General features: G+C 40.6%; 1 protein-coding gene across 5 annotated transcripts in view; it reads left to right on the forward strand.

The window, feature by feature from the left end:
* ZNF148 (zinc finger protein 148) overlaps positions 1–14530 on the forward strand; it is a 52091-nt gene that overhangs the window by 24487 nt on the left and 13074 nt on the right. For 2 of the 5 annotated variants that reach the window (XM_020813625.3, XM_020813626.3), the window contains exons 3-5: positions 1471–1599; positions 10376–10499; positions 11075–11158. In XM_020813625.3, coding sequence (XP_020669284.2) covers positions 1471–1599; positions 10376–10499; positions 11075–11158 — 337 coding nt within the window. The remainder of the gene's footprint in view (positions 1–1470; positions 1600–10375; positions 10500–11074; positions 11159–14530) is intronic. The other 3 variants (XM_078393700.1, XM_020813628.3, XM_078393761.1) reach the window with 3 other exon arrangements.

The raw sequence follows: 14530 nt of genomic DNA on the forward strand, positions 1-14530 counted from the left end.
TGACATTCACACTTCTTTCTAGTGTGGTAGCCAACTTCATCTATGGTAGCATTTTTTTAAAACAGTCTCATGGCTTAAGTTTTGTTTGGCATAAGCTTTCCAGGGCTGCAGCCCACTTTTATCAGATGCAGTCTGCTTGTCATCAGTTAACTCATAGTGCTGAGGAACGGCTGTTCACAGTACACTGTGAAAGTACTGTGTGTAGTGGCAATCCTTTGTTGTAAGAGAATGAGGAGAACAGCAGAAATATAAGGGTATTTCCCAAGTTATAAGACTATTTGTGATTAATTTGATTTTTTAAAACAGATTTTTGACCAGCTAAATCTAGATCTATCTATAATACTCATGAGTGATAGCTGAGTGGTTTAGGTACTGTACCTGGATGTGGAGCCAGAACTTGGGAGTTCAGTTCCCCAGTGTGCCTCCCTAACAGGGTCTGGACTCGATGATCCATAGGGGTCCTTCAAGCTCTGCAATTCTAAGATAGAATTATTGATCCTAAAGCTGAAGATGGTACCTTGTTGATACTGACTCCTTACCAGGACAAAGCCTCTGGATAGCTAAAGCAATGCTGCCTTTTAGCTAAAAATACATGTATGTTTTTGGTAACCAGAACAGTGATAAAAGGTCTATTACTGTAGAAATAGCATCTGACACTATCTTAAAGCAATTGTGTACAACTGTCAGTTGTTTTTATATCTGCTTTTATATCAGCATGATAAATAATATCATTAAATATATATCCAAGACAAAAGAATAGGATTCTAGCTCCTGTTGCTGAGCATAGCAAGAGGCACTAGAGTAGGCTCATTGAATCAGTGGGGATTTGGTGAGTCCGCTCCCCCATATGTTTGATTGATTCAAGCTACCCTACTCTAATTGCAGCTTAATATGGTGAAGTAAATTGCAACTAAAGTAGACCCATTTGAATCAATGGGATTTATGAAGGAGTTGTTCCATCAAATCCCCACTGATTCAGGGGGCCTAGTCTAGTGCAATTCACTATGCTAAGCAATAGGATTTCAGCCTGTCATTATTTTAGGGAAGTAAAATGCAATCTTTAGTTTCAGATTATTATGATAGGTTTGAGATGATTACAGTATGCTTCAATGAAAAAGAGAGAGACGGATTAAAGTGGAAAACCTCTAAGCCCATAGTCCTACTGGGTATCCTTGGGAAGCCACCTATTCTTAGGCTCAATTTCTTCTGTAATATGGTGCTACTAATAATATCTCTGCTTGTTATTCCAGTTATAAAAATGGAAGTTGTAAATATTTTATCTGCTGAAATGTCACTTTCAAATGTTTAATTATGTATAGTATGTAATTCAGGGAGTAAGGATATTTGCATTTGAAATCTCCCCTTGCAAACAAAGAGAATATAAACTATCCCTTAGTATATTGGCATTGCTTTAAAAGCTCATCAAAATGTCTGTTCCCTGTAATTGACATGTTGTATTTGGTATTTTAGCAGATCAGTGTAAAACAAGAAATTACTTTTAGTGATGTAACAGAACAACAGAAAAGGGACAAAAAATTAATACGAGAAGGTTTGGATATGCAGAAGAAGAAGAAGAGGAAACAGCGTTCACCAGCAAAGGTAAGACAATCAATTTGAAATTTAAACCAACTGGAAATCATAGTAATTAGAAACGATCAATTCAGTCACCTAACTGTAATCCCCAAGTAGAGTCAACAGTTGTTCCTGATTTCTTTGAATTTCATTTCACAGCATAAAATATTTGGTATGCTTTGAAACCTGTATCTTGGAGCAACCTGGGGAGCTTTCTCCAGTTTTTCTTTTTACAAGTTGGTAGCTTTAAAGACTACTTACCATCAATTAAGTCTGTTTAGCTGGATAACAATACAGATTCTGTAGAAGTTCTGGTACTGAGATTATTTAACTATGCTCAGAATTTTAATAGGATTCATGTAAGTTTTCCAGAACTTGCCATGCCCAATTATGGCTAATTGACAAAGTGTCAGAGTGTGTCTTGGTGGTGTGCCAGCTCATGCTGCAGGAGGGCAGCGATCCCTTATAATTCAGTGCCAGGAGTTAAATAAGTCCACTGTTGAGGACTTTATTATTTGTTCATCGAATTCGTATACTATCTTCTAGTGATAGGAGTCAAGGTGGTTCACAATCAAGTTGACTAAAAATTAAATTAAAACATAATCCAGGTTCAAACATGAAGAAATAAAAGTGCAAATTAATACATATCAAAGAAACAAAATATAGTGCCCATCTAGTTAGAGCCCCTTAGAGAGCAACAAATGCCAGAAGTCCACCTGCAGGCAGAAGGACAATAAAAAGTCGGCCAGCGTAGCCTGCTTTGGTAGGGAGAGCCACAGCCTCGCCAAAAACCTCTTTCGTGTCCTTAAAGCCTACATGAGCTTTAAGAGTTATGTTTTTCATGTTGTCTCAAAGCAAACCCTGTTGTCCTTACTTTTCTACAGCAGCATGACTGCCCCCTCCTATATCTCCGTGTGCTCTCTGTAGTTACAGTGGCTACTCCTTTCCTACTGTCTTCCTGTATTGACACATCTCATTCCCAAGGACAGACTTCCAGTGGCTAATAGGTGATTTCTTTGCATGGGAAAGGGACACATCATGGCTGACGACTGTATGTGCTGTTCATTTAGACAGACAAAACTATCTTCAACTCCATATTTGAAAGAAGACCATCAAAGCCATGGACTTAAGCATTAAGAGTGCCACTTGTTTCTTAACAAACACTTGAATGATGCCTTCAGTTTTCCAGGCTGCAGTGGCTTCTACAAGTAGCTGTTCAAGGGCCTTCTGCCTCTTTTAGTGCTGCTCAGATTCTGTTGGATACCCTTTCAGACTTGGCAATTCCTTTTAATGCAGTCTTCTTATGGATAATAACAATATTGAGCTCAATGATTGTTCTTGATCATAGAATAACAACTGCACCATCCATTCCCAATCACTTGCTAGCTTTATGCCTTAATAAGTTTAAACTAAAGAAAAAGAAGATGAAGTCTGATTCTTTTACCAAAGAACATTCAACATCTCTGGCTCCTCGCTTACACTGTGCACCTGTAGCTCCACCATAAATGGCCTCTTCCCATCTTGGAGATGTTTCAGTCAGACTTGAGTTGCAAGGGGCTTTGGCTGGTGAGAAATTGATAGAGGCATTTCCAGTCCAGATGGGGAGAACTGACACTCCTTAGTTCTCTAGGGCTTCATTACCACCCTCCAAGAATCTCCAGGCCTATGTTCTCCAGTCTCCTTTTGCTTGGAATGGAGACCTCCATACTCTCCATTCCACTCTTGGTTGGGACACTTCTTGTACCACTACTCCTCTTCTTTACCATTACTATGAATTGGAAGTCCATGGATCTGTGAATATATCCATCCTGACATTTGTGAGCATAGAGCACTACTTTTGAGTGCTATGTCTAAGCTTCCCTCCGCTGGGATCACCAACAGCAGAGCCTCTTGGTTACAACTGTGAAGAGCCCTGAAGAACATGTTATTTTATTTATCATTGCCTACTAATAACTACTACTGATAGTTTACAGCCCATGCTGATCTCATTTCTTGTTGCTGCAGTCTCCTCATTGGTTCCTTCACAGACTTCACTGGTAGCTTAATTTTTTTGGTCTATTGCCTGTTTCTGTGAACAATATGGCGATTCAGCTGACTGTATTTCAGCAACAGGAGATAATTTCCTGTTGCTAACCTGGTGACAAGGATGGGATCCAACTCAGTTTCCTTAGCAGATGATGCCTCAGAGAGCATTTGTCCTTTCTGTGTTCTCCTCCCCTCCTCACAGGACCAGCTTGTGGCACTTGAGTACTCTTTCCAGAAGATGTTGAGTCAATTGCTGATCCAGTGACCCAAAAGGTTAAATCTCTTTGCTTCGAAGTATGGTAGCCATTAGAGCTCCTTGCTGTAAGCTTGATACTGTAGTCCACTGGTTCTTAACCTTGAGTTACTCAGGAGTTTTGGACTGCAACTCCCAGAAGCCTTCACCACCAGCTGTGCTGGCTGGGGTTTCTGGGAGTTGCAGTTCAAAAACATCCGAGTAACAAAGGTTAAGAACCACTGCTGTAGGCCATTACCTATACTACTCAGCAACCCTGGGAATGCATCTTTTGCTAAGTATGAAGTGTGCATGGCAAGCTACTAATTCTTCCTTTGAGAGAAGGATTGTGCTTTCTTAGAGTTGTAACCCTTGATCAAGCACAAATTGTCAGCATGCTTTGCCATGAAACCTTGATTGTTGCTATTGCCTGTCAGAACTCCTGAGTTATTTTGGGTGCTTCTGGTCTTCAGCACCATGAAATGTGTGAGAATTGAAGACTTACTCTTTGACATCTTGCATTAATTGCCTTCACTTTATATTTAAGCTAAAAGTGGGTGGTCTTTCTTTTGTCTTCTCTGTGAGTCTGCCTTGCAGTAATCTCTGCTATTCATTTCCCATTTGATTGATTATCTTTCACCATCCTACTAGAAAAGCTTTTTTTTTAAAAAAGGTGAATATCTTCACTCTCAGAGTTGATCACTGGCCTCAGTGTGAACCTCCTGATAGTTATTAAGGGAATTTCCTCTTCAGCATTAAAGCCTATGGTTATCACTTCTTCCAATTTGCTGTCTTGCAAAGTAGTCTTCCTTGTTGCTCAGAGGGCCAGTGTACTCTGCGTTTTGTACATGGGCCCATCTTATTTAAATTTCAGTCAGATATTTCTGCTGCTGCTTCAGGGCCTCTGTGAATGCACACAAATGGGTTTTACTGTGCCTGCGCAGGACTTCTTGGAATATTCTAGAGCTTAAAAAGATGTAATTAGTAGGACGTTGCCCCGTGGCGCACATACTGTGCCCGCCCGAAATACCTCGGTTCCTTTTAACTGCCGCTGAGTTTGGACTCCTTTAGCGATTATTAGAGCTTCTTCCATTTTGATTCAACGGTTTTTGATCTTTGGCTTGCTTAACGGTTTCCTAATCTTGTCACGGACTTGGTTTTGTTGATTGTTTGATTACGGCTTTCTGATCTTTGGACTGTTTATCATTAACCGTTTTGGATCACAGACTTGGACGTTCCCCCTGTGAGGTAGCTTTTTTCCCCCTCCCCCCGTTTCCCACCTCTCTTTTATGGCATCTTTGTGTCCTTTCAAGCGGTACGTATTGTGTGCCAACAAAATTCCATTCACTGATTGCCACAATCGCTGCTTGTTTTGCCTGGGAGAGAGACATCAGACCAATTCTTGCACGGAGTGTAAGAAATTAACCAAGCTGGCCCTCAAGCTTCGCTTGCAACTACTTTGGTCGTATCTTTGGAAAAAGTCCCTGTGACCTTCCAGCCCTGTAGCTAGTCTTGCTGCCAGCCCCGCAATGGAACCTACCATTGTCCCTGCTTCTCTGTCTGAACCTTCGGTTCCATCAGCACCGACAACTTCCTCTCCCAAGACGTCCTCCAAAGCTTCCAGGCCTTCAATGTCAAAATCACCTTTGGTTTCTACCAAGGACTTCTCTCCTAAGAAAAAGAAGGACACAGTTAAACAAAATAAAGCTAAGCAGGTCTCTAAGTCTCATCGATCCCGTGAACCTCAAATGGTTCACATCTCCCTCCCCTCTCCTATATTGGAGGAGTCATTGAGGGACATTCTGGACCCAGATTCCCTTTCTGAAGCTGGAGAGGTGGGACTGCTTCCTCAGGCTCAAACCTCAGCATTGGTACCAAGCTTGTCACCATCTCATGGCCGCTCTGAGGCTGATGTTATCTCCAGCCCAGCCTTAGCCCATTCTAGCCCTATTTGTATTGGGCGGGCAATAGTGATCCAACTTTCCAACTCAGAGGCTTCGCTTTCTCAGTCTTCTCCACGGAAGCGATCTGCTAAATGGTGTCACATCTCTCCGTCCCAACAGTATGTTCAATATCGGGAGGTGATTCTTGTGCCGTGCTCGTCTCAACACCACATGATTTCTGAATATGGCGAACCTCTTTATTCTGATGTGGATTGGAGTAGCAATCGACACCAATACAGGTTGAATGAGCCCGATCGCCACTATGTTGAGGATTATTATGGGCAGCCTAGGCATGTTAATTATAGATATGCCTCTCCCGCATCTTCTCAATTTCCTTCACCACCTCCTGCTCGACGTTGATATCAAGTGTACTACCAGCCCGACCCTGCAATACCGACACCGAGAAAATTGGCTTCCAAACACTGATTATCTCCTTCTGAGATTCCCCCGACTCGACCCGGTACCAGTGAAACGTGCACATTTATCCTCTCTGCCACTGGCCTCAACTTCAGAACTGTAGATCCTGCTCACGTCACACTTTGGCTTCAATTCCACAAGTTTTAACCTCGGCTCACTCACTTCAGGCTTATCATTGTTCCCCTTCACGTCTTCTCTCAAGGGACTCTTCGATCTCGACAGCTTCTAAGCAGGTCATGCCAGACCCACAACTGAATCACCTGCTCTAGAGGACGAGTGTAACCTTCTTCAAAAACGTGCTATCCAGAGGGTGCCTCCCCAAGATATTCTGAATGGTTTTTACTCACGTTAGTTCACAGTTCCCAAAAAGGATGGAGACCTCCGTCCCATCTTGGACCTGCGACTTCTAAACACCTACATTCATCCGAGGCGTTTTGGCACAGTCATCCTCGAATCTGTCATCCCTCTGCTTCAGCCAAGCAATTGGTTTATGGTTATAGATCTACAGGATGTGTATTTTCATATTTCAATTCACAAGCGCCATTTCAGATGTCTCAATTTTCTTTTCATGGGTGTTGCCTACCAATTTTGTGCCTTTCCCTTCTGTCTGTCCACCGCTCCAAGGACTTTTACAAAGTGTCTGGCTCCAGTTACTGCCTGTCTTCATTTGCACCACATCACAGTATTTCTGTATATACACAATTGGTTGATAGTAGCAAGATCATACAGCACAGCCCCAAGGGATTCTACCTTTGTTCTTCAGACTCTGGCAGATCTCGGCCTGCAAGTCAACTACAAAAAATCTCATCTTGAGCCTTCTCAGACCATGGATTATATTGGGGCGCATCTCGATTCCATCGCAGTCAGGTTTCCCCCTTCAGAAAGGATACTCAAATTAAGGCGAGCCATTCGCTCCTTTCGGTGTCGCGCCATAGTCGCCGCTTACCATATGCAGGACCTGCTAGGTCTGATGGCTTCAACTACGTCTGTACTCCAACATGCATGACTGAAGATGCGGTCCTTACATGCTTGGTACCTGCCCCAGTTTGATGCTAGACCATCCTTCCAAGTGTCTACTGGTGAGCTCGCCAACTTACCTGTTGGACCTTTGTCCCTCACCTCCTGGTAGGCCGCCCATTCAGGCCTTTCTAGCTCATGGTACAGGTCACAACAGATGCCAGTCAGATAGGATGGGGTGCACACTACGGTCATTGTGAGATCCATGCTTTGTGGTCAGGCTCAGTGAGATTACTGCACATCAATCACCTAGAGTTGCTATCAGTCATCAAATCCTTCCGAGCTTTCCAATTTCTCATAACTGATTGCGGTGTCCAGGTCATCACGGACAATATGACCACCTTGTATTATATAAACAAACAGGATGGCACCCATTCTTTAAATCTTCTATATTTAGTGATTCAGCTGTAGGAATGGTGTTACGATCACCATATCTTTCCTGTGGCTCTTCAGGTGGCTACAGAGAACAAGGTTGCAGACTGTCTGAGCCCTCTTACCACCCAAACCCATGAGTGGGCCCTCAACCATACCATTTTCTCTTGTCTCTGCAGTCGGTGGGGAACACCAGGTTTTGAAGTCTTCACCACTCAGGTCAACTCCAAATGCAGCAGGTACTGCTCTCAGGCAGGAAGAGGAGCATCTAGGCAACACTTTCATGGTGGACTGGGGCAACAGCCTTCTATATCTCTTTCCGCCCATTCCTCTCATTCAGCGAACGATAGTCAGACTCCGCCAGCTGAGCTCGGATGTCATTCTGATAGCACCATGGTGGCCTCGACAACTGTCATTCACCACTCTCAGAGTCATGGCTACTGACTTCCTGAGATTACCTCTTCTGACTCAGAATGAAGGCCAAATTTGTCATCCCGACCTTGACTCTCTACACCTTACAGTGTGGATAATTCCCCCACTGTGTCTGAAGTTCTAGATGGGGCTAGGGAGCCCTCTACTCAATTATTATATTTGTATAAGTATTCAATTTTACCCAGACATGGTTGTATTATATCCAGATGTATCCTTTCTTCCCATATGATTTCAGATTTTCATGTTAATCAACCACTAATCTTTCTAACGTTGTTTCCAAATCCCTCTTCTGATGTTGAGCACATGCTCCATTCCCTCGATGTTCGTCGTGCCTTAGCATTTTATATTTCCAGAACTGAGGAATTTCACACTTCTCCTAGACTCTTTGTATGCTTCTATGGCTCACAAAAAGGCTCTCCTACCTCCTCACACACAGTTTCGAGGTGGATTGTTTCTGGTATTACTTTAGCTTATGACTTGGCAGGCAAGACTCTGCCAGAGGTGCTAAAGGCACATTCCACGAGAGCTATGGCAACTTTTACATCTTGGTTGCATGGCATTGAGGTCCCTGACATCTGTCGAGCAGCCACTTGGTCTACACCCTTGACTTTTGTGAAGCATTATCGTCTTGACATCAGGGCCAAGAAGGAAGCAAGTTTTGGAAGGGCTGTGCTGACTTCATTGTTGGCATGATGGCCCTACTTCCATTAAGTGAACTTGCTATTCACCCATTTGTGTGCATTCACAGAGGCCACAAAGAGGAAAAAGAGGTTACTTACCTGTAACTTCTTCGAGTGGTCCTCTGTGAATCCACACATCCCACCCATCCTCGCCACTTGTTGTCTTGAGTTTGTTGAAGTCAGAGCCTTGACAGCAGAGGACATTCCGGAACTGAGGTATTTCGGACAGGCGGAGCATGTGCGCCATGGGGCAACAACCTACTAATTATGTCTTTTTAAGCTCTAGAATATTCCAAGGAGTCCTGCGCAGGTGCAGTAAAACTCATTTTTGTGGATTCACAGAGGACCACTTGAAGAACTATGGTTACAGTTAGGTAACCTCTCTTTCATTCACATATTTTGTTTCTTCTTAAAGTTGTATTTAAATTTGAACTAAACAAATTTGTTTGTCTTCTGACCTAGAGAAGTTTTCACAAATGTTGAATGTTGGTGAAATGTTAGTTTTTCATATGTCTCATATGGAGGAGTTACAGACGTTTTGGGACTTCTTATTTTATATCAGAGCCCCAGGTCTCCTGGTTTATCAGCAACACCTTTCAAAAATGGATTAATTGTACAGTTTTCCTTACCTGGCAGATAGCACATTTTCCTGTTCTGCTGCTGATCTTCTTTCATCAGGGCAGATTTGGTATCAGTGGCCCTCAAACATTTATTTATATATTTTAAATATTTTACTCCGCCTTTCTCCTTAAAAGGACTCAAGGCTGCTTACATGATTAGAAAGATAATATTTAAAAATTATATGACATCCATTTTGAGGACATATGTAGAGCTGCAACCTTGTCCCAGCCATCAATCTTTGTGAAGTATTACTGTTTCAGAGGACTTCCATGCTGCTTCTTTCTTTAAAAAGGCAATCTCATCATTTAACTGTTTGTAGTAGTTTTTTCTTATGGCACACATACTCTCCCATAAACCAGTTTTCATTTACCCATGTGTATGATACACAGAGAGCATGACAAAGAAGCCCAGGTTGCTTACCTGTAATTGTCTTAGGAGCAGAATGACTCCCACCCTGATTTACTGAAATAGAAATTACAAAGATCACAGTTTTCATTTCAGCAGTACATGCACATAAAGTTACCGAAGTACATCTCTAGTTATCAGTATTCTTGTGTGAAAACACACATTTAAAATAAATTATGACTTCCTTTAATATAAATATTAAACTTTATTTTGTATCATCTTTATAGTTTATTTTGTTGTCTGCTTTTTCCTAGATTTTGTTCAGAATATAATTATGTTATATTTTATTTGTGTGTGTGTGTGTGTGTGTGTGTGTGTGTGTGTGTGTGTGTGTGTGTGTGTGTGTGTGTGTGTGTGTGTGTGTGTAGGTAATATGTTACAGCAGCAGCAACAGTGTTACATCAACATACATTTGTTTTTCTGAAAATTAGTATTGTAGTGCATAGTCTAATATATTTATGACATGATTGTAATTTTTCACTGACCTTGAAAAGATGAGGTTCTGTTATGTTGCCTAAATAAATAATTGAGATTTATAAATATCTGCAGTCTCTTTTACTATTTTGCTTTGTTGCTTTGTATGAATTTTATATTCATTTGGATTTAATACGATTCTTGAGAAATTAATGTGAGACTGAATTTTACCCTTTTAAAAATAGATTCTTACAATAAATGAGGATGGATCACTTGGTCTGAAAGCTACCAAATCTCATATTTGTGAGCATTGCAATGCTGCCTTTAGAACCAACTACCATTTACAAAGGCATGTCTTCATTCATACAGGTACTGGTTGAATTTAAATTGTGTTTTCTGTTATCTAAAGACCTTCTGGATCTTAAATATTGCACTGCATAACAGAACATAATATGTACTTTAGTTTACAAAGTGCAGGAAATGTGGCATCTAAACTTAGGTATTCCATGCACCAAGGTGTCAAAAAATACCAGAAAAATGGAATGTTCCTACGATTAAGTGTGTTGCTTTCATTACCAGGATATAATATGTTTATATGTAGCCAAGTTTCTAATTTTGTCTTATTTTATAGAATAGGTTGTGGATTCTTAGTTGGCCACTGAAATATCTCTAGTTTGGTTACTGAGATTTTAAGCTCAGAATTTATGGTATCTCATATCTAGCATCCTACTTGTTGCTTTGTTCATGGGTGGCATTTGTCTCATCATTACAGGCTCACAGAATTAATAGCTAAATTTTAAATCCAGATAATTTAGATAGATTTGATTTCTGAATTCACTCAGATGCTGGATTCCAACACCCATCTATTTTATTTCTCAACATAATTTGTTAGAAACAAATGTTTGTAGCTTTTAACTTACAGATGTGGAATTATATTGTTTAAGGTGAAAAACCATTTCAGTGCAGTCAGTGCGAGATGCGTTTCATACAGAAGTACCTGCTACAGAGACATGAGAAGATTCATACCGGTGAGTATAGTGCCTTGAGTATCTTTACTGGTATGCTTAAACAAGTGTTCCCCAAAGATGGCCAAATATAAGGTGATCATGCAGACTATTTTAATATAGAAAAAATTCAGGCGTATAATTTAGCTTTGCTTCTTTCCTTTACCACACACAATTGCTTGGATCAACTGTCATGGTTCTAACAATGGATTTGGGAGAAAATATATTTATTGTTGATTAAGAGATAAAGAAGAGTACTTCTAGAATGATTGTGGCCAAAATGCCTAACCCCTAGGAATTTGCACCTTATTAAGAAATGTGTACAAAAAGGTATATGAGAGAGAGGATTTAAAAAAAGAAAAAAAGGTTAAGTTAAAACAAAATAGTTGTTTTCTGTGTTTATTTTAAAAGTCTGCTTCTGGAAAATCGCATTCTGTAAACAGGCTTTGATTTAATGGGTTTTTGGCATTTTGGTGCATGGCCTTTCATTACCTTCATAAAGATTTAGAAATATGATCCTTGTGTATTTCTAGATGCCAGTTTTCAGCCTCTTTTTCAGAATTTGCAAATATGCTGACTGTTGCTTGGTGAGTGGATTTGCACCTATTCATTACTAATGATCAGTACTGTTCAGTGTGTGTGTGTGTGCATCTTGAGGAATCAAAGCACAAGAGAGTACTGCTTTCACAGGAGAGGTACATACCTAAGTGCTCTGGTATTCTTGGAATGTTTGCACCTTAAGCCCTATCCAGTTGTTCTTAAAACGTTTGTTTCCCATATACGATGAGGGAAGTGTTCTAGCCTCACCCCTCTACCTAGCCATCCTGTAGGGGAGGAAGTACCTGGGGAGGTTTATGATGATGGGTTTAGTTTGTTGATAAAATAGTGGAAACTAAAAAGTATTAGTTATACAGACTAATTGGAAAGATGGAAATGGCCTACAAAAAATTAAAATATCAACTGTTGGGGACTTTGTCAGATAAAGAATGGCAGGTTACCATGCAAATGATAATAATAACAGGATTTCAGCAGGTAAATGAGCGCCTCAGCCAGATGGAAGATTTGATGAGAGAGAAGTCATCAGATGTTAAAGAACAGTTAAATGAAACTGTATTAACTCCAGAACTGTTTTTATTGAGTGCAATGCCAGGTGACATAGATGGGATAAAGAGTTACCCAGTGAGCTATTTAGCTACAACAGTCAGAAAATGTGATGTTAAAAATCAGATTACTGTCCTGGATTCATCCCTTTCTTCCAAAAACTGGAAGAAAACAGCCACGGAAACAAGAGAAGCATACTGAGAAAATATGGGAACTAACAAAAATGGATACTTTTTCAGGCATGCTGAATGTATGTCTAAGAAGGAAATTAAAAGAGGGGATGTATTTTACAATTGGTTTCCTGATAGTGTTGGAGTAACTTAGATTTAAACTAAAACATAAATGTAGGTTGATGGCTAGAGGGTAATCAAACAGTTTTTTAAAAAGTAGAAAGTTGATTTTTTTATTGAAAAATGAATCGATTGGATGCTTCTATACTTAATATGAATAGATTGGATGATTGTATATTCTGTGTTCTCCTATCCTTAAAACCTTTTTCCCATCCCTTCCATTTCCTTTTACCTTTTGTATTCCTACCCTATTCCTAGTAGTTTAAAAACTACTTCAGACTTCTGCTTTCGCAACAAGGGAAAGGGAAGAGGCTAGCATGCTCTCCTCATCCTGTATGGGGAATATATACTTTAGGAAAGACTGAATATGATTAGAGCCTTAGCAGTGCCTGAATGTGCATTTTGGCTTTTATTTAACTGTCTCTTCACGGCCATGCTTCCCCACTTTTATTCTTATATTGCTCCCTGCTGCTGTCTGTCTGTCAGTCTGTCAGACTGATAGATAGACAGGCCCCGCTGCTGTTCTTCAGTATTGTTGCTTACAGAGGGAAATCAATTTAATTTTATAATAATGATAATCCTAAGCACATTTTCACATATAATGCTTATGTATCGTGCACTTACTGCACCTGCAAATTGAATTAAATACTTAAGGTAGACAGAGTGGAAATTTCCAGTGCATTAGCAACATGCAGAAGTGAGGCATATGAGGGTGAAATAAGTTGACAGTGTGACTTGCAGAAAATACCGTAGGATCTGATACGTTAATAACGATTAGTTTTCATGTATAATCTCATGTAATTTACACAATGTACCAGAATATTTCTTTTCCTGATAAAGAGAAGGAAAGATGGTTGTTGTGGGTTTTTCAGGCTCTTTGGCCGTGTTCTGAAGGTTGTTCTTCCTAATGTTTCGTCATTCTCTGTCACTGGCATCTTCAGAGGACAGCACTCTGCGCTCTGGTGTAGTTGGCTTGGGAGCAGAGTATTTATGGCTGTGAGATAGGCTTTTGTCTTTTTCTGTAGATGGGTGATTAGTGTATATTATTGTGGGTGTATTGTTGTGTTAAGGAGAAGAGATTATCTGTTCCTGTGGTTGATGGGTGTCATTAGCCGGTCTTTTGTGTGTAGTGATCCCCGGTCCTTGTGGCTGGGTAGAGTTTGTTGACCTTTTACACGCTGTATTTTTTAGAGCTGGGAGCCAAGTTTTATTGAGTTTCAAACTTTCCTCTTTTTTGTTGAAGTTCTGCTGGTGCTTGTGGATTTCAATGGCTTCCCTGTGCGGTCTGACGTAATGATTGCTGGTGTTGTCCAGTATTTCAGTATTTTGAAATGGAATTTCATGTCCAGTTTGTTTTAGGGCATGTTCAACTACTGCAGATTTTTCTGATTGTTTTAGACTGCAGTGTCTCTCATGTTCTTTGATTCTGGTGCAGATGCTTTGTTTTGTGGTTCCAATATACCTGGCCACAACTGGAAGGTATCCGGTATACTCCTGCAGTGGTGAGGGGGTCCCTTCTGTCCTTTGCTGACCGTAACATTTGTTGTATTTTTGTGGTGGGCTTGACTACTGTTTGTAGGTTGCGGTTTTTCAAAAGTTTCCCCATGCGGTTCATGACCCCTTTGATGTATGGCAGAAATACTTTATTTGTGGGTGGCTGTTTTTCTTCTTCAGTTTGGTGTTGTTTTCTTGGTTCGATAGCTCTTGTGATTTGATTTTTGGAGTAGCCATTTGCCTGTAGGGCCCAATTCAGATGGTTGAGCTCAGTGCTGAGAAACTGAGCTTCACAGTTCCGATTTGCACGGTCTACCAGTGTTTTGATTATGCCTCTTTTTTGCTGTGGGCGGTGGTTGGAGTTTTTGTGTAAGTACCGGTCTATGTGGATGGGTTTTCTGTAGACCTTGTGTCCCAGTTGGTGGTCAGTTTTTCGTAGGACCATGACATCTAAGAACGGGAGTTGGTCCTCTATTTCTTTTTCCATGGTGAATTGTATATTTGGGTGGAT

The sequence above is a fragment of the Pogona vitticeps genome, chromosome 1, assembly GCF_051106095.1.
Source record: "Pogona vitticeps strain Pit_001003342236 chromosome 1, PviZW2.1, whole genome shotgun sequence".
Taxonomy (NCBI): Eukaryota; Metazoa; Chordata; class Lepidosauria; order Squamata; family Agamidae; genus Pogona; species Pogona vitticeps.